We start from the raw sequence: 24,556 nt of genomic DNA, 5'->3' as shown, positions 1-24,556 counted from the left end.
TTACGCTCTGTTTCTCGTTTCTGTTGCTGTTTCTTTTTTTTCTTGAACTAATTTGCATGTGATTTGAAATTCGAATTCCGTTTGATTGTCTCTGGGGTTTTCGGGTGCTTTTGCACTCGCCCCCAAAAAAAACAAGTTTTAGTGTTTCTGTTATATGGAATGTAATACCCTCTCTTGAAGGGGTATGGGAGTTCTACAAAGCTGCTTGATGGCCCGGATGATCCAACGAAGTTTTGGTGGCCATAATCTAAGGGATCCGCTATGGTATCCGCCCCCCTATGGTGTCTATGCTCTATATTTAACGTTCAAGTTAAAGTTTATGTTTATTTAACATACAAAATTTGTTTGAACTTCTTTTTGTTTTTGTCTTAATGAGCACAGCGGCCAAAAGTAAATTTGCATGCCAGACGCTTTATTGTTGGTTGGTTATTTTAACAAATTTAAAATCCGATTGTGCATTGTTTTTTATTAGCCAAGGTCGTTTCGAGTTGTTGTTGTGTTTTGGTTTTTGTTGGATTAATTTTTGAGTGTGTTTTCTCGGCAAACGAGGGGAGGCTCTTGGTCTTATCTCTGGAAAGATTAGGAGGGCCTTTCCTTTGCCTTTCTTTCTCCTCTTCAAAATGTTTTTTATATGTTTTACAATTAAACAATTTACCCGCTTATCTATTAGCAACAGAGAGGGATGGAGAGCGGGAGGGAGAGAGGGGTGTACCCTACGTTCATTCCTTATCTCTCCTTCTTTATCAGCAGTCTGGAAACCTGTCATACCAACAATTTCTAGTCGTTTTCGTTTATTTTATAGCCGTTGTTTGATTTCTCTTGTTCTTCGGAGTCGCGCTGCTCTTTCATTAATTGCAATTTTCTTTATCTTTTTCGAAAGTACACACGACGGTCCTATAAAACCAGCTTTTCGTGGTAGAGAATGTCCTCCCTCTGACTAAAAGTGAACTCGAGTGCAAAAAGACATCGATAAGAACGAATTGTGATAGGTTTGGTCGGTGGACTGTAAATTTTAATCAGTTTTTAGTCGTAAATGCGCGTATTTTTAGTTGAATTTTATGGCTCTAAGTAAATGTTTGCTAATTGATTGTTAACTTGAGTTTTAATCAGCTTTGCACAGAAATACGAGTAGCTTTTGTCTTAAGGTGAGTTTTGGTGGGGTATTCGTAAGAATTCCTATGGTTTTCCTCCCTGCAAAGTAGTTCTTATAGCTTCAGGGTTTCCTCGCTTGAAGATCACTGTTGAGAACCTCTTTGTAGTACATTTTCTGGCTTTGTTGGCGAGAGATAAAGAGTCAGGGCACTCATGATATCTGCTTCTTGGGGGGACCCAATGGTAGTGCCTGTTAAGAACTTCTCGGGGATTCCCCTCCTTCACAGCACTCTTCGTGGCTCCTGGCTTTCCCCTTTAGGAGTTTAGTGTGGCAGACTTCCCGCTTCTTTTGGCTCTCCTCGCAGCTCCTGGGGAAACCAAACCCACCGCTGGGTCGACACCTTCTGATATCTGCTTCTGATTTATTGGCAGCCCCATTGTTCCCCTGGGATTCCCCTCCTTAGCAGCACTCCTCTGGTGCGAGTACTCGGGTATTTTCTGGTTAGAGTTCATGGGCTTTGGTGTGGGGCGGCTGGGTGTTGGGGCCTGCGCCAACTGTTACTTGGGTTTCATTGCCTTTGTCATGCCAAAGACGTCACTAGGTCGATTCTGGCGTATCCGTTAATGGGACAACTAAATATTCAACGACAACAGACGACGCAGACAATGCCACAAGACTTTTCTCACCATGGGTGCACTCTGCCCCCCCCCCCCGCGCTCTTTTGCAACTCTCCGCTCGTATGCCACCTCTTTTCATTGTACACTTTTCCACTTACGACATTTTTGCCGTTTTAAGTGTGAGAAATTCTCGGTGAGATCTTCTCTCCCTCTCTCTCTCTTTGGGAAAACAAGTTCCGTTTCGGTTTTCCCTCTCTTCAGTGCTGCCACTGTTTTTCCGCCTCTCTGTTTCGCTGTCTTTCGCTTTTGTTGTGGCAACTGTTTAGCGGTTCTTTTGTGCCCCCCTCGCCATCGCCCCATCGTCTCTTTTGGAGGTTATACCGTTTCAATTGCCCAATTCGTTTCTTCATTCATTCAATCTTAATTTTGTTTTGCTGTTTCCTGTTTATGAAACATAAATATTTGTATTTAACATTGAATTTTATTCATTTACAATTTACACAAGCTACGGGGGGAATGCCTTGAAGGTTCTCTATAAGAAAAAAAGGATTTTCGACAACCGCCAAAAGGTGTTTTAGCTTAAAAACCAGGCAGCCGCTCATTAAAGCAGACAAAGACCAGCCCAAAATGTTAATCAGCATCTGTTGCAGAGTCAGAGGGCTACGGGGGACTATGGGGGACTGCGAGGGACTGCGGGGGACTACGGGGGACTACGGGGGACTACGGGGGACTACGGGGGACTACGGGGCACTACGGGGGAGGAGGTTTGAGGCAAAGGCGGCGCACAGTGGGATACACAGGTGTCTCATGCGGTTTTTGGCGGCTCTTGTGGCTGCTGCTGCTGTCACTTGATATTATATTGTGTGTGTGTGCACAAAAGGCTTGTTTCAAGTTTTCATTTGTACCCTGTACATCCGTAGGGAGTATGCCTTCAAGAGAGAGCAGCAAGAGGGCATCTCTTAGAGGGTATCCTCTGCTTCGGTAGCGTACATTTTAATCTTCCTTTCTGGTTTTTCCTTTTTTTGCATTGCTTTTGCTTTTGCTTTTGCCTTTTAAGTGCATTTCAAGTGTCTGATGGATGCCACGGAGACGAAGAGAGAGTGCGAGAGTGAGAGAGAGAGAGAGAGAGAGATTGAAGGGGGAAACGCTTGACGAAGAGAGAGAGGGGCGGCACGAGTGCACAGTGATTTGGGGCGTGGCTGTGACAAGTGCAGCGGCAGCGGCGGAATTTTGTCGTCTGTGTGTGTGTGTGTGTGTGTGTGTACGCACACCCGTATATGCCCATAGATGTATTGGAATGTTTGACTGTGGACTCAAGGACGTTTGATGCTGTCCCCCCCCACCTCCTGCCAGATCCGTTTCCCCCTTAATAACAGCCGCCCCGTGCCCCCCCTCCCCCCACTCTCGAATGCTATTTGTGTCGTCGCCTCTGCTCCCCCGACGGGGATTTCCTCTCCGGCTCTTGGGGATTTCGCTGGAGGAGTAGCGAGAGCCACTGCTGCCTTTTAATTAAGTTCAGAAAAAGTCGGGCTTACATTTTTATTATTTTTTTTTTTTTTGCCCGCTGCGGGGCGAGGAGCCCGTTCTTAAGCTCTGATTTCTGATTGCGGGTATGTTTCAAGTGGACTGTTGATGATAGGGCTGGCTGCCTGGTTTAATTGGATATTACTTTACGATGGGAGAATTACATTGCGAGTCCGAGAATACCCTACGCGAACAGGGGGAAGTGCCCCCAATGGGCAACCCCAAAGCGATTGTTTTTGTTGTTGTTGTTGCGTCATGGTTTACTCGTGAAGCGTCATTGGGTTTTCATTGGGCTTCAATTGATTGCGGAGTGTGTGAGTATTTATAGGAATTTGAATTTTAAGAATGAAATAATTTTGGAGAGAAATATTCCCTCTTTGGGGTTTTTTTTGGGGAGAACATACAAAGTTTTTCAGTTCATTCGGTAAGAAATGTTCAGGGGAGTAAATATTTATAAATTGCAAGCTATATTCTTCTAAAAGGTCAAGTCTATCATCCAAGAGACGGAAAAACCGACCTTTTTCCACAAAATCTCAGAGAAAAGGGAATATCCCTCTGTAAAAAACCAATATCCATTATAATTCTTCAAATTTCGCTCCTTATCCCGCTCCCTACTTATAAGAAATCCCTTACTTTGTGTAGGATACAGAACCTACCTTCAGGGCCGAACCCTACAGGTCTTCGAGCCTCCCAAAGCTACTCTCTTACGCGTCTCGCAATCAAAATTAAAAACTAAAATAGATATAAAGTGAAAAGAGAAGAAAACATGGCACAAACCAGTTGTGGATCTTAAGCTCCGCATTGGCGATGTTTTGGCGCTGTCTTTGGCCAGTGTCCGGCCTTAGAGCCATGCCCCTCTCTCTCACGCACTCTCTCTCCATCTCTCTCCCTCTCTGCAGTCTAGTATTTCTCTCTACTCTCGATTCTGGGCCCGAGGCCTCTGTGGCCTGGCCTGTGGCTACTGTAATTCAATCATTTTTCACGCTGCCTTGCCTTCAGAGCCGAGCCAAAACTCGTTTTGGGGGAGGGGAGGCGGCAGGGGAGGGCTCCACTTAGTTTCTCAGACTGGAATTTAAACGCAATTGGACTTTGATTACAATGAAAAAAGAAAACTCAGCGTGCGATGTGGCATCGACTGTCAGGAATGTCAGGAAACAGCAAATGGGAAACTTTTGCGGTTAATTTGACCAAATGAATTGTTATTAATTTTCATGCCATCACCCAGGCAAAGGGTTAAAGGCCAGGCCGCAAAAAAATGACTTCATTCCCTGGAACGGAATGGAACGGCATTGGAATGGAATGGAATGGAATGGGCCTTCACTCGTGGGGGACCAAAATGCAGGTCGCATCGCGTTTTGCCTGGAGTTCATTTCCCATTCGAAACGCGTAGAAAAAACATTTAAAAAATAGACCAACCAAAAAATGTTTCTCCCCCTCTCTCTCCCTCTCTCCCTCACTCTTGGAGCTTGTACAAAGATCTTTATTTTTTTTTTGCAAAGACTTTGTTTTTTTTTTTTGTGGGTGCGTGTCGCGTCTTTCGTTTCGTTTCTGCCTGGCGGGGACTCCACTGTCTTCCAGTCACGAACGCCCCCAACTAATGAGCCCCCAATTGAATGAGGTTCAGTTTTTTTGTGGTTTTTTTTTTATAGGGAATTTTTTTTGAGTTGTATGGAAATCTCTCAACTCGTTTGCTGGATGGCCCGACTCATATATTTTTAGGATTTTAAATAAAATTAAAAAATTTACATAAATTTAAAAGAAAAATCGCAAAAAAAGGTGCCTAAAAAATGTGGTAAATCGTGGAACCTTTGAAAACTGAAATGGAAAACCTAATTTTGTATTTTCTTAAGTATTTTCTTTATAGGCTCTGTGGTGTTTTTGAACTTGTTTAAAACACCTTTCCATTCACTTTTAACACACATTTTCTCTTTATGATAGAACTAAAAACACAAGTGTTTTACAACAAAATAATGTTAAAACTAAATTGTTTTCAAGTGTGAAAAGCAAACACATTTATTAGCCATTTATAGCTCCTGTAATTATTAGAAACTAGTTAGTTTTTTTAGTGCAGAATAACTTTTATATAAGTTCCAGTAAACTTGAACTCCTTCTTAATTTCAATCTTTTTTCTCTCACCTTTTGATGACTATCAAAAAAGTTAGCTACAGAAATTCCCTATTGCTTTTGAAATTCCCAAAAAAAGCCCAAAAAATCGAAAACAAAGCCTCTTTTTTGTGGATCCAAAAGTCAGGGCCAAGGTTTCCCATCCACCATCCACCGTCCACTGTGTGTTTTCGTATGCATAACGTGAAACGATGAAATACAGCGACATTCTTAAATCATTTTTGTCGTTGATTTGTTGCCTCGCGATGCCCCTCGAGTGGTGCCCCTTTTAAAATGCATAGCGTGGCGAATGATTCGCGGGGGGCATAATCCCCGCCTGCAGCCAACTGTGGTAGCCCCAAAATGCAGTCTTTCGGTTAAGTCGGGGGTTTTTTCGGAGAGCAGAGCAGGGGGAGGTGTAAAGAGCACAGAATTCACACTGGATCGTCTGGCCATCACAATGCCCACCACTGTGTTTCCTCTGCTCTCAGCTCTCTGCTCTCTGCTGCTGTTGCAACTGTCGCAAGCTGCAATTGCGTTCCAGTTTTGAGAGAGGGAAGGGGTATTCAGAGGTGTTTGGGAACTTGGAAATGGAAGAATATACGTATTTTGGTATAGTTTGGAGCAGTATTTATCCTTATTCTATGCAAATGTTCCAGTTTTGGGAGTTGTAAGGGGCTAATATGAGTGTAAAGTGCGGTTTGGGAACTTGGAAATGGAAGAATAAACGTATTTTGGTATATTTTGGGGATGTATTTATCCTTATCCTATGCAAATGTATCCTTTTGTAGGTATTCGAGTAGCTTTCCTTTATTTTTGGGCATTGAAAATCACCAACAACTGAGTTCTTAATAATTAATAATAATTAATACAAAAATATACATTTTATTTTTTGTAATTATTCACACGACTAAGAAAACATAGATTTCAAGAGAAATACTCTTATACGATTGTATTTTTCATGCTAAATCGATATAAATTGCAGTTAATTTTTCATTTTCCTTTCGCTTATGGGAATATTGTACAGAAAAAGTTGTTTGGCTTTGAAAAAATATTCCAACCAAAAATCTAGGTGCTGTAATTTCATGTTTTTCCTTCTATAAAACTCACTAAAATGTGATTAAAGTAGCATCATGAGTCTATCCTCTTCTCTTTCTGTGTAAAACGATGTATATTTTAGGGTATCAACAGTTTCGACCCCTCAAGGCGGTGGAGGAGGGGGAGGAGGAGGAGGAGGAGGCGGAGGAGGATAGCGTGCCTTTCCTGTTGCATTGTCAATTGTCAATTTCAATTGTTTGTCGTGGGAACGGCGGCAGTGTAGTTTTCTATTTGCTTTAACCAACAAAACTAAAAACAAAATTAAAATAAAACCCAACTAAAAAACAAAACCGACTGAAAACGACACAGTACGAGAGTATTTTTCTAAATTAAAGCGCTTCCGCATTTCGGTTTCCATCCACTTGTTGTGGGGCTCCCACTCGAGGGGGGGGGCTCTGGCTGCACTTGGGGCTTAGGGCTTGAGCGGGAGGGGGAGGGGGAGGAGAAAAGCTGCCGGAAAGCATTTCTGCTGATGAGTTTGTTCGTGTGGAAAGTCTGACAAAAACCCCAAAACACCCAAATGCCCCCCGTCCCTGGAATGAATAGAAAATAGAGAACCCCAACAGCCCCCCAGAGCCAGCGAAACTTTGTTTCTGCATCGTGGGCTTTTATTTATTTATTTATGCACACTGTTTGCACTCGACTCGTCGCTCGTTCCTCGGCAATTATTTGCAGTGGCAGTTGCAGTTGCAGAAGTTCCACCAGGAGTGGGTGGGGGAAGGGACCCCCAGTAATAGAATACTTGGAATATCTGCAGGATATACACCCACCTCCCACCCCCAGATACAACTTTCGCCCCCTCTTTAGTGGTCATTCATCATAACAAAGTTAGTCGAGAGCTTCTGCATTTTAGATGACGCCCTTAAGTAATAATTATCGTTCCCGTGCAGAGGGCAGGGGTGGAAAACTAGCTGCAGATTAATTGTGCAGGGGGTAGGGGTACCTAGGGGCACAGGTGGAGGGAAAGTGCCATAAAAGTGTTCTATGAGGGGTTTAAATATTTTGTACAGCCCTCAGATGAAATAATCTCTCGAATACGACCCTTAGATGAGGTATTTCTTTCTTTGCAGGACTGTTTTAGAGGGCTATCTAGGAAACTATTTCAATTTGTAGATTGAAGAATTCCAGAGTTCCGTTTTAGGACTCTTTTAGGGCCCAAGGAAGCTGTCCGATATGGTTGAAGAGTTCTGTTTAGCCTTTTGTCAAATATTATACCAATTAGTAGCTTTAAAATGCGATATTCCGAGATAATATAATGAACATTCCGCTTCTAAAAATTCTTAAAAAATGTTACAACACCTTTGAAAAGGTTTCCATAGCTATTTTTATGGTATTAAATCAAGAACTCCTCCAACCAACATTCCATCTAATTCTTGGGCCAATAAAACCCCTGAATTGATGCCACAGCCCCGAACATTGCCATCATTGAGATCTTGTTTAACATTCATTGTTTAGCACTCGGCTCGGACATCCCCTAGCCTCGACTCCGTCCGTAAAGGCACACACATGCTCCCAATCTCAAGCCCATAAAATTCTTGCAACAAAAGCAGCAACAAATTCAAATAAATTGCCAAATGGTTGACTTTGACTATGGCTTTGGTATTTATTGTGGTTTTTTTTCGTCTGGTCTTTTGGACACGCGCTCCATTATGAGCGGAGCAGCCGAGAGGCACAGCCGATAAAGCAAATTAATCAGGCAGCGGTGGCACTCGCACTGCCACCAAAAACTAAAAGCACGGCTGGCAAACAAGTTGGCGGCAAACTCTAAGTGCAAATATATTCCCATCGAGATGGAGCCACGCCGAGAGGCAGCCAAAGTTGTGTTGTGGCTGGAGCTGGCGCTGGGGCTGGAACTGGAGCTGGAGCTGAGAAACTGGAGCCAAAGTCACTTTGGCGGAAACGACAGAAATGTCAACAAAATTACACAAATTAATGCCAAAACGGAAGCACAGCAAAGCAGAGTTTGGATGGAGATGTAGGAGGAAGCGGAGGAGACGGCGGAAAACTCGGTGGAGAGAGAGAGAGAGAGAGATATTTGTCTTTGTTTTTGTGCTTTTGCTTTTGGCGTCTCATAAATGTGCGCCACGCACTTTTTTGGCATACTTTTTTCACATCAAATAGTTCCCTGTTTCATAAAGGGGTATGATGATTTTTAGGGGATTTTGGTGACAGAGAAGTTAGTATTTATTCTGAAAGATTGAGGTAGAAATTGTTGGGTTATAATAAATAAATTAATTAATGGCTTCACTTAGGAAATTATTTGATTAAAATACTTGTAATGAAGCTTTTTTTTAAAACTAACTCATGTAGGTTTCATAGAAAACACCGCCATTAAAAGTGGTATTTATAGGAAAACCTCTTTTGTTTCCAAAGATATTTGTAATTTCAAGTATTTCTTCATACTTTTAGCTATATTCCAATCAAATCAGATCACTATATCGTACCATAATCAGCATTGATTAATCGCCGAAGGGCATTCAATGCTTCGACTTTCTAAGATTTCATGCCCTTTCTCGAATGTAGGTGCGGTGGGAGGCGTTTTCTCAGGTGTGGATTTTGGCACAGTTCTTTTATTTGTTTATAATTGGTTATGATTCGACGGAGGGGGGCAGGCCCCAAGTGGTGCCCGCAAAACTTTTACCCTGACTTTGACAGGCAGTTAAATTTATTAGCTGCTTCATCAAAATTTCCCCGATGGCCTCCATTTGGGGCACTGGGGCGTAGCGAGTGGGTGGAAATGTGGGTTTTCGGGAGAAGATTAAAAGGTGTGAAGATGGAAATGTTTTGGAATTTTATTGAAGCTAAAATGTGATAGAGGGGGGGCTTCTTTTGTAGAACATTAAATGGAAACATGGAAAATGGTTCATAAATTAAGATAATCCTTAAACCATGGAGGAATTTCGGGGAGCAGCTTTTATATGGAACATGGGGAAACTTCTCTATAAGCTAGACAAAAGAACGTGTCTTAATGGAAGGGAAAACCGTATTTCCCGGAAAGAATTGTGGGAGAAAAGACATGCTTTTGGCTTCGATTGCATTTCCTCTCACAATTTCCCTGAATTTCCTCTTCGAAAACAAAGAATACTTCATATTATATCATCCTCTAGTGCTTATCCAATGGAAAATCTCAATAAATACCTGCATTTACCGCTTAAATGTGTCTTTACACCTCAATTTACTCAATTACTCGTTTAACAACTCTTCAAAATGCAAATTGAAAACGTTTTTATATGCAAATTTCCGTCTGAACTCAGAGTCGCGGCAGTTTTCATGGTTACCCGTGTGGTTCTGTAAAGGAAATACATCTCGAAACCAGTCTGGGTCGAAGATTATTCGAATTAAATAATTAATAAGTAAGAATTGGGTATGGGATATATCTAGAATGATCCACTGATTAGCGTTTCATCGCTGGAATTTGTATTTTAAATATTTGCCAAGTAAACTCTTGGGTTCAAGCAAATATTTGGTGCCTTGTTGATGTGAAAGACATTTGTAAATATTTGTTGAGCTGTTGAAAATATGTTTATGAAGATGATTCACGAAAATATAGGTATTATTTGGGACGGTAGAGCGGTTAAAATATAAGGAATTATGAGATTAAATTAAATCGAATTTCTATACATTTCTTGTACTCTTCTTGGGATCTATTGAAAAGACTTTTTGATTATAAATTAAATTAATATTACATTAAATTAAATTATTCCAAAATATGTCTTTCCATTATATTTTCCATTGAATTGCATGACATTTCCATAGAAATATGTATTTAATTTCCCATCAAATTTCCCTTTCATTAATGCATTCAACCCACTCTTTGCTCTTTTCACAAACACTCTCTGGTTTTTCCCGCTTACTCATCTATTCCAGAAATAAATATAGAACATTCCTTTGGAATGAAATGCGGTATTATTTTATGCCACTTCCGTGCCACATTAAACGCCCGAAGAAGCCGAAAGAACTGTGAAAATTCCACCCGATCTGATTGGATTTTAATTAACAAGCATCGACAAGCAAAATGATGGGAAAACATCAACTAAATCCTTCAGCCACTCAGCACTTATGGGGCTCCTCATTCCGCTCCCAATTTCGAACCCAAAAAAGAGACATTTGTGCTCCCCGATCATAAATCCACTTTCGAACAGTTTTGTCGTTCTGTTTTGGAATATCTGTGTGCACAGACAGCACTGCCTGTCGTCTGTGTTCCGAAATTTATTATGATGTCAGTTTTCTAAAATTAAACGCCAAAGCTTCTGCTTCTTCCGCTGGTATTCCCATCTCTTCGATGTTTAAGGAACTAATCGTTAAAATGATACGCTTTAATCTCTGTCTTCTTTTTCTTTTCGGTTTTCGATTTTCCATTGGGGCGAAATCTTTTTAGCGACAGAACAAGTTTCAAAAGTACCATAAAACTGCAAAGTATTTCTCTTGTTCGAGTGAAAATCTGTAGAAAGTTGAAACAATTGTCAGAGACAGGGGCAGCGGCAGTGCCACAAAATGGCAATTAATTTGTTGTAAGATTCAACAAGAAGACAACTTCATTTCATGAATGAAAGTGAGTGAAGAGGCCATGAATTTCGTGATTGCTATACTTTCTTCTGGCTGCCAAAAAGGTTTGCCTTTAGTTTTGCTTGTAAAAATAATAAAAATAATGATATAAATTAATGGAAATTAAGACCGTGCCATAGTCTTGTCGGAGATCTCTGTCGTGTTGCCACATTGTAAACGGTTTCACACACCACTCGCTTTATTTCGACTATTTTTGGGCCAATAAGTTGTCCAAGTCCCCTCCCCCCCTCCGCCTCTCCTTGCCTTCTCCCTATTTCTCCACTTTTGGTTTCGCTCCACAACAAAAAGCCGCAATTTGCTTTGCACTAATAATCATCTTTCGGTCTGTCTCTCGCGTTCGTCTCTTTACAATCATATTAATTTTCTTTTTGCCCAATATTTTCACATAGATTTTGAAATTCTGTGTCAATTTTTTGTGGGCCATGCCACCGCGCCTTTTTGTTGTCCAAAAAATCAATTGTAATTGCAAATATTTGCTGACCCAATATCGCAAAAAATATAGTATCGTACGATTACTTACTTTCGTTGGATCTTCATCGTCTTTTAAGTCGTGTTTTTTATGCAATGCTGCAATTTTTTGTATTTTTGTATGCGCTGATGGAATGAAGAGGGGGGAGTCTCTTGCAAATTGGAATTGAGGTTTCGAGTTTAAATTCCTAAATTAATGGGAAGTTGGGGGGGGGGGGGGGGGGGGGGGGGGGGGGCAAACACGTGTTTCGCTGAGAGCTGATGGAGCAGTTTTCGCTTTAACCCCAATCTGTACCTTGCAGATACCATTAAAAGTATTTCTTTATCATTTGAAATGTTTTTAATGTCTCCACCACCCCCAGGTCTAATCCTTGCGAACATCAATCACCCGCTCCATGATCTTGTCCTTGTCCAGCACAAAGACTGTGGCGCCCCAGCCACATGTGATATTCCTGTCGAAGGCATGTGTCAGGGTCTGCGACATCGTTAGAAAGAGTTGCTCGGGGTCTAGGTTCGGCGTCCAGAGTGTTTCGCACATGCCACACAGCTGTTTGTCGCAGCTGCCGCAGAACACAAAGGAATCCTTTTTGGTGGGCGCTCCGATGAGATCGACGCTGCAAATGTACGGCCGCAGGGCAAGCGGATCGAGTGCTGCCACCACGGCCTGCACGTGGTAGGGCCCGAAGCGGTGCTCGTAGAGCAGATTCGACAGCATGGTGGTAAATGCCTCGGGCGTCATCTCACAGCCCTCCTTGATTTCGTACAGATTTTGTCGGTACTGCAGGCGATCCCACACTGTATTGACGTCGGCGAGGAATCCGGTCAGACCCAAAAACATGCGGGGTCCCACCTTGAAGACCTTCTTGAAATCCCCGGCAATCCTCTGACCCGGGTTAGAGCCGCATCCCAGGCGATGGTCTGTGGCAATGGCCACGCATTCTTTGCCCTGCATTGCCAGAACACAGCCACCGAACGACATTTCGGCTCTTCTAGGACTTTGAAAGCTTGAAAAATACTAACGGAAATTCAATTAAAACAAATTAAGAATTCGCTTTTCATTGCCAAATATTTTTGACAAAGATTTCATGACTTGCTTCATTTGAAGTAACGGCACACTATGATGACATTAGTTAAAAAAATACCATAAAATACATAGAAAAATACTAGTTAATATCAGAAAAACACAAGTAAATAAAAGAAACTACTAGTAAATACCAGAAAATACTAGTTAATACCAGAAAAATACTAAACACTACCATAAAATACTGGTTAATACTAGATAAATACTATTTGATATAAAATACTAGCTAAGACCAGAAAAATACTAGTTAATACAATAAAATACTGGGTTGTACCAGAAAAATACTAGTTAGTAACAGAAAATATTAGTTAATACCAGAAAACTACTACTTAGGCACAGAAAAATTTTAGTTAACATCATAAAAACTAGTTAATACCAGAACAATTCTAGTTAATATTATAAAACACTAGTTAATACCAGCAAATACTAGTTAATACGATAAAATTCTTTTTAATACAAGAAAATACCTGATAATACCAGAAAAATACTAGTTAATACCAGACAAATACTTGCTAATGTCAGAAAATACTACTTTGATCCATTAAAATATTAGATAATACCAGACAAATAATACTTAATACAAGAAAAATACTAATTAATACCAGAAAATACTAGTTAATAGCAAAAAAATAATACTTAATACCAGAAAAATACTAATTAATGCAAGACAATAACAGTTATTACCAGTAAATACCTCAAAAATACTATTTCATATTTTAACAAAGGATTCAGTAAATACCATAAAACAAAAACAAAAAATACCATTGTAATATAATTCGCCAAAACTTTTCCCATCTCTCAGCCACACATCCCCTAAATATTTATCACTCAAATGGTCAGAGAAGAGAATCTTATTCGCATTTAATTACCTCACACCATCTAAGGAGCCTCCTTTTGAAGATTCCCCGAACAGAAACAATGACCGCATAAATACCATAACAATACCACAGAGAGAGATAAAGAGAGCGAGAGATGGAGTGAGGAGGCCCTCGTCTAGACGTATAAACATTTGCGGGGCTACGAAAATTAAGTAAATTACGTAAAAAGTAAAAAGAAAATAGAAAATAGAAAAAACTGGGGCTGAGCCTAGGGAAATTAAAAATGCCTCCACACGCAAAGTGCAAAAATAAAACCAAGAATTAATGGTAGAAAACAAGCGAAAGAGACAAAGAGAATGAGTAAAATTAACGCATCATACGATAATTAAAACCGAAAAGAGGGATATTAATTTACGTACAAACGAAGTGGATTAATTTTAACCAAAAATAAAAACAAAAATACTTTCAGGCTAATGAGATCTCTCGCTCGTTGGAGGCGAGGCGGACAGAGGGGATTGCAATATTTATTAAATGCAATTAGTCAATGTATTATTTAAAAGTTCATTTTCCACGAAACAGTGAAAAGGAAAACTTGCTCAGACAGGCACTGAAAAACTGAACACAAAAGTGCAAGCCAATTATAAATAAAGCCTTTACATGTTCACTAAAGTAACAAACGCCCCTGCCCCTGCCCCCGCCTCTGCATCTCCCCCTCCTCCTCCTCTCGGGGGACTACCAACGACCAAACACAGAATATAATTAAAATAAAAGCGTGGTAGTGAAAAAATATAATAAAGAAAGAAAAATAAGTGTAAGGTTGTGCATGAAAACGAAATTGAAATGTGGCATCAGCACGCGAACTATTTTTTACACCAAATACTGCTGCCACTGCCACTGCGTTCATTTCTCAGTAGTTTTTCTTTTTTTCTTCTACCATTTCATCTGATGTGTAAAAAGAGTGTGAGTACAAGAGTGCAAAAAATCATGGGCGTGCGATGGTGCCAGGATTTGATGGTTGATAGAGGTGAAAGTGATTTGGAAGCTATTATAAGGAACTTTATTTGGCATTGTAATTGAAAACAGTTGAGTTACTGACAAAGACTATAAGGATACATTGGTAAATATCATTAAAGACTAGAAGAATCCTAGAAAAGTCCTACAATAATACTGGATGAATACTAGAAGATTATTAGAAAAATAATAGAATAATACTAAAAGAATTTTCGAACAATACTAGAAGAAAACCAGAAGAATACTAGAGGAATACCAAAGGAATTCTAGAAAAATACCAGAAGAATACTAAAAGAATACCAGAATAATACTAGAATAATTTTAGAATAATACTAGAAAAAAACTACATAAATACTAGGAGAATAATAGCAGAATAATAGAAGAATACTTGAAGAATACTAGAAGAATACCAGAAAAATACTAGATTAATACTAAAATACGACTAGAATAATACTATAAGAATACAATAAGATTACTAGAAGAATACTTGAAAAATACTAGAAGAACACCAGAGTAATAGTACAATAATACTACAATAATGGTAGAAGACTAGAATAATACTAGCAGAATACTAGAAGAATATTAGAAGAATACTAGATACATACTAGGTAATCCTTAAAATATGTATGTATGTATATAGGAAATTTCAGAAAAATTCTAGTAAATACTAGATAAATACTAAACAACAAAATCAGCAAAAATACTATCAGCCAGGCTCCGTTTTTCACATTCACAAAAGTTTTCCGATTTACTTTTGAAATCACATAAATTGGTGCTCTCTTTTTCCCATTCCGCAAGATTTCTTCGTTTTCAAAACGAAAACATTTTCGTTGACGAAATGAAAAGTAAACGGCTTTTTATACAACAAAACGAACCTTAATTGCAAAAGGAAAAAAATAGATGACTTATTGATGCATTAACATAAACTTGATACCTATATCAGGGTAATTTAACTTGTGCTTTCTTTATAAATAATTTTATTTTAACCCAACCTAAAATTTGACTCGGAAAAAATTGGCCACAGCAACAACAAATTTCGTTTTGGTGTAAGCAGCTGACGCATTCCGATTTGGTTATCGGAACGTTGGCAATTAATCAATTTTTGCGTATAACAGCACAAATGTGCATGTAACAGCTCAGACTGTGCTTGTAACATGCGCTCAACAGAAAATCTGGGTGAGCACAGCTGTTTCCCGCCCAATTTAATTCGGACTTCAAAATGTAACATATCGATAAAAAAAATATGTGAAAAATGGAACACCTTAAAACGAAAACGAAACGTTTTGGCTGAAAACGTAATCCGCAAAAGTAAATGAAAAACGGAGCCTGCCTGTATGTATGTAAATACAAAAAAATACCACAAGCATTAAATACCAAACGAAGCTTGTCCATTTCCCCACATTAGAAAAACGAAAAAAAAAATTCGAAATTAAAAACTAACATTTAAACCTGTTTTGGGATTTGAGGACATATGATGTGCGTATACTCCTTCAACCCAGATTCCTGAAAGAATATCCAACAGCTAAAACACTCACTATCCACTCAGAACACCTTTTATTTTAATGATATATTTCCCAGCCATATATTAGTGCTGTATTTAACCTTTCCAAGTGTCTGAGTGAAGAGCATGCAAAAAAAGAAAACTAGCTAATTCCCACAAAAGATGACCGACTGGGGGTTCACCACTCCTGGTTCAAAGCACTGCCTGGGCACATCCCCAAGGTCCTGGAGCTCCACTCCCTTTGCACACTCTGTAAAAGAGTTCAGTCAACCTGATGATGTTGGCCTGGCCAAGTGCCACATAAAGTACCCCGTAAAATAGTTGTTGCTGGTATTGCTGATGCAGACACTCGGTGACATGTGTTTTGCGAATACTCATTCGAGAGTCATGAGAACGAGCGAACATTTCATTTCATTTCACTTCATTCAATAGACAGCTTCAGTCAGAGCTTACATTGATTCAAACGAGCATCGGGAGGGAGGGCGAAGGAGACTTATCTATCCATATGCTACTCACACACACTCCTACGTCTATGTAGATATATGTACAAAAGCGAGAGAGAGGGGGAGATACGTATCTGTCAGTTACTTCAATGATGAAGTCATTTGCACCGACGTTCAATGACTCGCATTGGCATACACGCGTGCGGGTTGAGAAATATACGATACACAATATATATGGATACGTATGTATATATCATCCAGCGATACGTATCTTTCATCTCCGCTTCACTCGCTGCCTCTTTATAGGGGGGATTTTATTGCATTGAACGAACACTTTTTGCATTTGGCATAAACCTTTACTTTACGTATTTGGCAAAACTCATCAGAATCCATCGGGTTGTCGGGGGATTGGATGTGGAAATAAATATTCAAATTGTATTTGCATTCAAGCAAATTACGTTAGACTCTTTTTGGCTTTGTTTTCTGCGTTTGTGCCATAAAAACATTTAATTGCTTGTTGAGTAAGAATATTAATTATTTATTACTTCTGACGGACGCCAGCAGCAGCAGCAGCAGCGCCAGAGGCGCAATAAATTCTCTCTTTTTCGGAAAACAAAGAAATTTATATGTTCGACCGCTTTTCAGTACATCGCTTTTCCAAGCGAAAATTGAAAATAAATAAAAGATTGAGGAATTTCTCCTTTGTTGAAAATCAATCAAGCCTTTTCAATGCGAAAATGGAAATGGGAACGGGAATGCAAAATTTATTCGTTGCACAAGTTAAATAAATATTGAAACAATTGGAGATCGTAAGGATTTGTGAATGGATTTTGTGTGTATTCTAGGCCCTACAGTTCTTGGGGGCAGTGTGTCCTTGGGGTTGTACGGAAAAGTCGCACTAGGAAGCGCTTTTCATCGTATACTCTATACAAACTCTTGCAGTGAATCTCAAACCAAGTTATTCGACAAGTGGAAGCAAAAATAAACCTAAACAAGGCTATTAGGTCTCAGAAAAATACCATGAAAAATCAGAAAGATATCCGAAAATAACACTAAATATTGCGAAACCCTATAATAAAGGAAAATAAAATATTATACCAGAAAAATACCAGGAAATACCATAAAAACACAATTTAATACCAGTAAATAGCATACAAGTGTTGAAATACCGGAAAATATACCAGGAAAAAATAAAAAAATATTCCACGAAAATATAAAAATGACCAACTAAAATATATCAAAAATGTATATACAAAAATATACAAATGTATATAAAAAAATATAAAAATGTATATAAAAAAATATAAAAATGTATATAAAAAAAATATAAATGTATATAAAAAATATAAAAAAGTATTTAAAAAATATAAAAATGTATAAAAAAATATATATAAAAAAAATAAATGATACATACCAAGAAAGTACCAGAAAAAATACCGCGATTATAACAGAAATAAATCTAGAAAATATCAGAAAAATCTATTAGATTTGATCGAAATACTATTAAGGGGCGAAGAAAAAATTAAAAGGCAGTGATATTTCGGCTTCTTTAAAAAAAAAACTATTCAAAAAAACTTTCCCCTCTCAAACAATCATTTTTTAGCGCATGGGAGAACAAATACTACAAAAAAATTTACTTTTAAGGATTTAAGAAGTGGATGTTAGAAGTGCCTCTAACAAAGAAGCATTCACTCAAAGCCGGAACTCAAAATCAGCAAGCATTTCGTTCGAGTGCTACACTTCTCTATCGATTCTCATTCAACGAAAATGATATGAAAGAATATGGGACTTTATTTCTATCAAAAACTGTATACCAATTATATTTCCAAAAGTTTTTTTCAATTCCGCTTTTGTGTATTTATCATATTCACGGAGAAGTGCTCTTGAAAAGTGCCAAAGCAATGATTTATTTACTCGTGATTTGTCCGCGGAGCAATTAAAATATGATGAAAAATAAAGCAAAGGGGAATACAAAAAATATACTACGGGTATTACGAAAAAGTAACGCTCAAGAGTGCACTTAAACACATGTATAGCATGTGTGATTATGGCGTAACTTGAATGGCTATCTACAGAGAGGGAGAGGGAGAGGGAGAGAGAGAACCGGACTTGAGGCAGCCAGAAAAACGTAACGTAAGCTGGATCCACTTTGGGGGCTGTTGCTGTGGATATCCCCCAACATGGCAACAGCACAAATGCGACACCAAATGCGATAAATTCTAATTGCGACACGAGGCAGCCTCCAGCCGCCATACGACAGTCGACAGTCGCTTCCATTGAAAAGTCAGTCATTCAGACCGCACACATGGCGTATGCTTAATCTCAGAGACTGGGAGTCGCCTCTCTTGACATATATCCACCGCTTAGCCCCCCAACCCCCCTCCTCGCTGCTCCCCCTGCGCCCCTGTGACATAACATGTTTTGTGTCAATCATTTGCCAGATTCTGCAATATATTTTCTGCTGTTGTTGTTTGAGTAATTGAAGATAATGCCCGGGACGGGACGGGGTCGGGGTCGGGGTCCACCGTTTGATTGAAATCACTCAAGTGAGTCTCCCTCCCCTCCCACTGAAAAAACTGCGTCAAAGCGCGAATCAAATGAAGCCAAAGATTCATTATTTTTGAATGGACCCGTGCTTGGGCCGCCTCCCCTTTTATTAATGATCTTTTTCTGCTTTGGGGTCTCCGCGCATCATCCATTAGGAAGGAACGGGTACGGGCACGGGCACGGGTACGGGCACGGGCACGGGCCCTCGGGCCCTCGGGTGTTGGTAAAAGTTTATCTTTTACTCTGGGGCCTAAACGCCCAGCAATTAGACGAGTTTTTCCCCTCATTCGAGAGGTATGTTTTTCCAGCGCCTTTCCAGAGGTCGCTTGGGCATTTCGTAATCTTACTTTTATTTGCTTTTGCATTTTTTTGAAAGTCTTTTGTGTCATTTACTCTTTTTTTGAACCTTTGTTGAAGTTTTTTGGAATGGTAAACGTTTTTTATGCACAATATTAAAATATGGTTATATCATTTTGAGGGCAGCTGCAGTAATGAGAGAAAAATGCTGAAGAGGCAAAGAAATTGGAGTTGGCTGAGGGTTTCCAGCTGAGGAAAAAGGGTTAAAATATTCTACAGAGAGGCAGGGAGACATTCCAATGAGATCTTTGGAAATAGCGGATCTCATAGCGTTGCCCTCGTAGCAGACCGGGTTCCCATCGTTCTTATCGCCACTGCGATTACCACTGCGTTCACCTATCGGCAGAGTCCAAGAGTACCTTCCTTTATCAAATAATTTCTATTTATTACACCGCCCCATAAACTCGCACTTGAAAAATGTACAAAAAGCAAAACAAAAGATAATGAGACGACCCGAAAGGCATTACTCGAGAAATAGAAACAGAAACAGAAATAGAGATAGTCAGAGAGACAGAGAGGATGATATGGGGGTGAAGCAGAAAGAACCGCTATGTAAACACCTTGAATAATGAACGATAATGAATATATTACACGTCAGGTCGGGCGATCGGTTCGAAAAGGCCAGAGACATGAAGACAGCTCTACGAGTGGCATGCCTATCCGTGATTGATGCCCCAAAGAGTAACCGAAAAAAGATGAAGATAAAGCGGCAGGGGAAGTGGAAGTGTTAGCCCCAGACAGGGGCTTGAGATGGTAGCAAATTATTGGACTAATGGCAGCACTTTAATGCCTCGGCGGAAGCCTCTCCGCAAAGTTATTGAACTTTAAGGCTGGGAAAAAGATACAAAAAAAGCTACCACATTTAAATTTAAACTTCAAAGTGCCACAACTGCGCAAATATACGCTCTGGTATATGGGTAAATATACCCAAGGGCTCCTCCGATAAATGCGGTTCGTTTATACACAGAAATTCCCCAACTTTTAACATTGATTTCCAGGCAAACATCCGCCGCGAAACCAGCTGTTTCTACAGATTTTATGACCTTCCCTTCCCGAAATACTCAGAGAAACACACACTAAATACAATATACAATATACAATATAGGAACTTCTGTTTGAGCTCTTAATTCGCATGATTACGAGGTGCCTTATCGAGAGGGTTAGTATGCAAAAATTCCAAGAAAAAGTCGGCCAAATTTATTTTTAATTTTTGTGCAATGATTGAAGGTTCCTTGGGGCTTTTGATCAGATTAGTCGGGTATTTAAAGGTGTTTTCGAGGCAAATACTAAATTAGGGAATATATTTCGATTCTAAATAAAGAACTTAAGGGATCTTAGCGGGGAAACCTTTATTTGGGGGGTATTTTTTTTTTAAATTTAATTTCAACGATTTGAGAGTGTTGGAAAATACTTAATTCAAATGGAAATGTAGACAATATTGATATAGAAATCTGCCCATGAAATCACTAAAGCTTATTCCACTTGGAATATTAGTAATAATTTGTATCTGTATGCTGGTTTTTCCTCCAGAGATCTTTAAGCCCAAGATCTTGCCCACATGGAGGAACCACAATAAAGAGATGTGGCCGCTGTCAATCTCTGGCTGCGTTTATTGCTCATATTACAAACCATATACTTGCACGAGTATATATCCAGAGAGATACATACATATATGCCATGTAAATGCTGTACAATATGTCACTGCGCGAGTATCTGTATCTCCAGGCAAACAAAGAGCGACTTCAAGTACAAAACAATGCATTACATCAACAGCTTCTGTGTAAAAACGCCTTGTTGTTGTAAGAAATAACTCGTATAAAACAAATATATGTATACATACTCCTGTACTCGTAGCCCTAGCCGTACTTTGTGCATATTTACGGATGATTGCAGTCCACACCACTTGACACATCATCGTGCTCATACTCGTCAAAGACAATGATGACAAAAGACAATGCAATGAATGACCAGGTCGCAAGTACCAGCTGTGTTTTGTGTGCTCTACTCTGCTCTGCTCCACCCCACCTTCTCTGTGAGAGCCGCAATGCCCTTAAGCAAAGACTATAAAACTACGAGGCAAAGAATATGTGTTTAGAGGCTCTATGACTCGGTGAGTGGCACAAGTCTAAGACATAGGCAAGGCAGGAGTTTTCCTAGGTTTTAGATATAGATCTCTGGGTTTCCATAAGCTCCGTTTCCTATCTGTAGGTATCCCTATCGAATCGATTGTGCCCTTTCGCTTAGGGACAGCGTACCAATGTCATTCGCTTCATTGCCGAAGCTTTACGAAGGTGTGCGAGTGGTATAGGGGGTATAAATCGAAGGATGGTACAGCCAAAATATTAGAAAGCTTTTTGATTCCCGAATAAATTATAATTTGGTTTGGTTCTTCGAGGGTTTTTTAAGCTCCCAACCCACAAATTTAGACTACTCTATTTTTATTTTATTTTCTGTTTATTTTTTGAGTATTTTTCGAGTGCTTTTGGTGGGGTTTTCATGCATGAAGCAACTCGAATAACGACGTCTTGCCGCTTGGAAAAGGGTCTCTTTTTCCATGAAAATTAACTATATTTTATATGATATTCATAAATGTTTTTCCCCCTTCTTTCGTTGCAGGTAAGCCAAGTGCAATTTATTCCATCGTAAAGTTGTAAGCTGGAGGAGTGCAACCAACTGGCATTTCATCATCTCAAGTAAATAGTTTTTACTTTTATCTGTCGTACAAATATCTGCAACTCTATCTACTGTCTCCTGTCTCCCGTCTCCATCTATTCGGTTGCGACCCACTTGAAGGTCAGACAAGGCCGTGTGACGTATATTTGCTTATGAATTTAATTTTAACAACTGCAAACATTTGCATTTGAGTTACGATCTGGCACGGGTCTCGTTTGTTGCTGGAGTACTCTGTCCCTTATCTGCGAGTAGTTTTTCTCTCTAATTGGTTCTCTGGGGGGGCGACACATGTGCTGGCCATAAAAGAAAATACAATTTGCAACGGCTGAGGGACTGAGTCACGCCCGCCCCACTTTAAAGAGAGGCAGAGGGGCCCCTGCCTGGTGGGTCTCTGGGTCTCTTGTTTAGCACCACATAATGATCGATCGCTTGTTTTTAATCTGAATCATAATACGCGCTCCGTTCGCACTTGAACGCCCAGATTAGAGCTGGTGGTGGGGCACTTGGAAAATAGTTGACTGATGACGAAGATTGCCCCGCGATGGCATCGCGATGGGGGCGGGGGAACCTTGCCACATAATGTGGAGCATTGGTCTTGCTAAGCAAATGACTTACAGTGATGTGACTCACTGTTTAATCGCAAATGGTATTACCAAAAGGAGAAATGGAAATAGTTGTAATAGAAAGATTCTTTGAATGGAATATTAATGAACAGATTCTTTGTAAAAACTCTTTTTTGAGTAACTATTTTTCTTTTAAAAGTTGTGTTCCAATGAAAAATTAATACAAAACTTGGAATCGAGATAAAAAGAGGGATCAGGGATATATGACCTTTTTTTTTGGGGGGGTTTAATGCTGAAAAAAGCGATTCTAAATATTGGAACACTCCAAAATAGAATTGAAAATTGAATTACGGAAAGGGAAACCCCTTTAATTTCTAATGATTTCTATTAAGTTAAATTTAGACACAAAAATATCCCAAAGAATCTTTGGGGAGGAAGTGCAAAACCACAAGAATCTCTACAGATAATTCTCCAAAGCTGAAAGAATGTATCTACAGGAAGGAAGCTGTCTTCTCTTCTCAATTAATCTCTAGAGGAATGCCAGGGAATCTCTGGGGAGGCAATATTACACAGCGACACGTGTAGATAATTGTTTCGAACACAATTTCTTTATCAAGCGACCCCGGAATGAGTCATGGAAGTACCAATTTATTTGACATTTCCTCGTTTTTAGCACCATTTTTTATCTGGGCAAAAGAGACACAGAACCCTCGAAAATATTTCGCTTTTGCTTTTATTATCGCGTTTCACACAGAACAAATTTCATTTTTAGTACACGATAATCATATCGCTTACGTGACTCATTCGAAAGACTAATTAATAATACAAAAACAAATATATCTGTATCTATGTCTCTGCGAGCAGGCGGCAGGTGGGTGGCACGGGGTGCAGACACCGTTCCGGTGCATGAGTCGACCTTTTGTTTTACTCTGTTTTTTGCTACTTTTGTTGCCAGGCCATAATTCACACAAAGACTTTTTGCCGAAAATTGTGGGAGTCGTAAAAAAAAGAATGTACTACACTTGAGACATGTGTATATACCCTTTGAGGGAGGGTATTATGATTTTTACAGATGCTTAAAGGGGGAAACGGAAAGCCTCTTCGAAGTATTATGCCTCTATTTTGGATCAGCATTCAATCAGAGTCTGTAAGGGCTGTTTTTCGGCTAAAAAGGGAAGTCAAAGAATGGTGGACACAATAGCTAAGGTATGTATTCCCTGTAATCCCTAAAAAGAACATTGGAAATCCCAGATATGATAGCTATATCGTACATTCTTTTCCCTAGAAACAGTCTCTTCTACCCATACTTTCTTGCTGTTTATTTTTGGAGTGAAAACCTTCACGCTCCGCTTGGCATTTGCTAATGATATGCACACACCACACAAGAGTTTATTATTGTTTTCTGGCAATTGTTAATTATTGTTTTGAGGTCAGTAATTAGTCCCGAAATATCTGTAAGAGTCAATGCCTTAGGAAACCCCAGGGAACCATAGTTTTCTCTAGTCTGGTGGCCTGGCAATGCATTGCTCGCTCGGAGAATGCCATCTTCTTGTCAGACACGAGCAAAATATTTGCACAAGTTAAACAATTTGTTTTGTGAGGCAGGAAAAAAGTTTCCCCTTCGCCGCAGGGGACAAGGGACAAGGGACAGGTGCTGTCGCCACTTGGGAGCTGGGGGATGGGGGCTGGGGGCTGGGGGCTGGCAGAGATGAAAGGCCCATGAAATGGTAAATTGTTTGTTTCCCTGTGGTATTTGCAGAAGTTTTTTGTGTACGACAAAAGATAAATGTTGTAAGGAGATAGTTTTAAAAAGAGATTACTAGAATGAGTTTTGGGGGATTTACCTTAAGATTTAAATGTGAAAAGTGATGCGAAAAATGTGAATTAAAAAATATTTCCTGTTTGGGGACTGTAAACGCTTCGTTCCTGTGCTAAACTATTCATAAAAGTAGTTGGAACATGTTTCAGACGATGAAAACACCTTTAATACTCCTCCTTGAGCAATCCCTTCTTTGTCTGCAAGTCCCACGCGTAACCTTTCTTGGATCGCCCCTCCCTAAAAACTCTCCATTCATCCATTCCATCTCTCGTCT

General features: G+C 39.7%; 2 protein-coding genes across 9 annotated transcripts in view; one reads left to right on the top strand and one right to left on the bottom strand.

The window, feature by feature from the left end:
- Window positions 1-24,556, top strand: part of LOC4816424 (protein FAM102A) — a 57,597-nt gene that overhangs the window by 7,606 nt on the left and 25,435 nt on the right. The window contains exon 1 of one of the 8 annotated variants that reach the window (XM_015181214.2): window positions 21,844-21,920. The exons of the other annotated variants lie outside the window; for them this stretch is intronic. The gene's annotated coding sequence lies outside the window, so the exon portion shown is untranslated. Of the gene's footprint in view, window positions 1-21,843; window positions 21,921-24,556 lie in introns of those variants that run through there. 8 annotated transcript variants of the gene reach the window in all.
- LOC6902600 (proteasome subunit beta type-3-like) lies at window positions 11,782-12,575 on the bottom strand. Its single transcript, XM_002133090.3, has one exon. The coding sequence runs from the start codon at window positions 12,446-12,448 to the stop codon at window positions 11,834-11,836; it is 615 nt and encodes a 204-aa protein (XP_002133126.2). The 5' UTR covers window positions 12,449-12,575; the 3' UTR covers window positions 11,782-11,833.

This window comes from Drosophila pseudoobscura, chromosome 4, assembly GCF_009870125.1.
Source record: "Drosophila pseudoobscura strain MV-25-SWS-2005 chromosome 4, UCI_Dpse_MV25, whole genome shotgun sequence".
NCBI classification, from domain to species: domain Eukaryota; kingdom Metazoa; phylum Arthropoda; class Insecta; order Diptera; family Drosophilidae; genus Drosophila; species Drosophila pseudoobscura.
The sequence above is the reverse complement of the archived record's forward strand: the minus strand, read 5'-3'. Positions and strand labels throughout refer to the sequence as shown.

Excerpts from the sequence above, each read along its gene's own strand:
- LOC6902600 (XM_002133090.3), bottom strand. The coding sequence starts at position 12,448 with ATGTCGTTCGGTGGCTGTGTTCTGGCAATGCAGGGCAAAGAATGCGTG.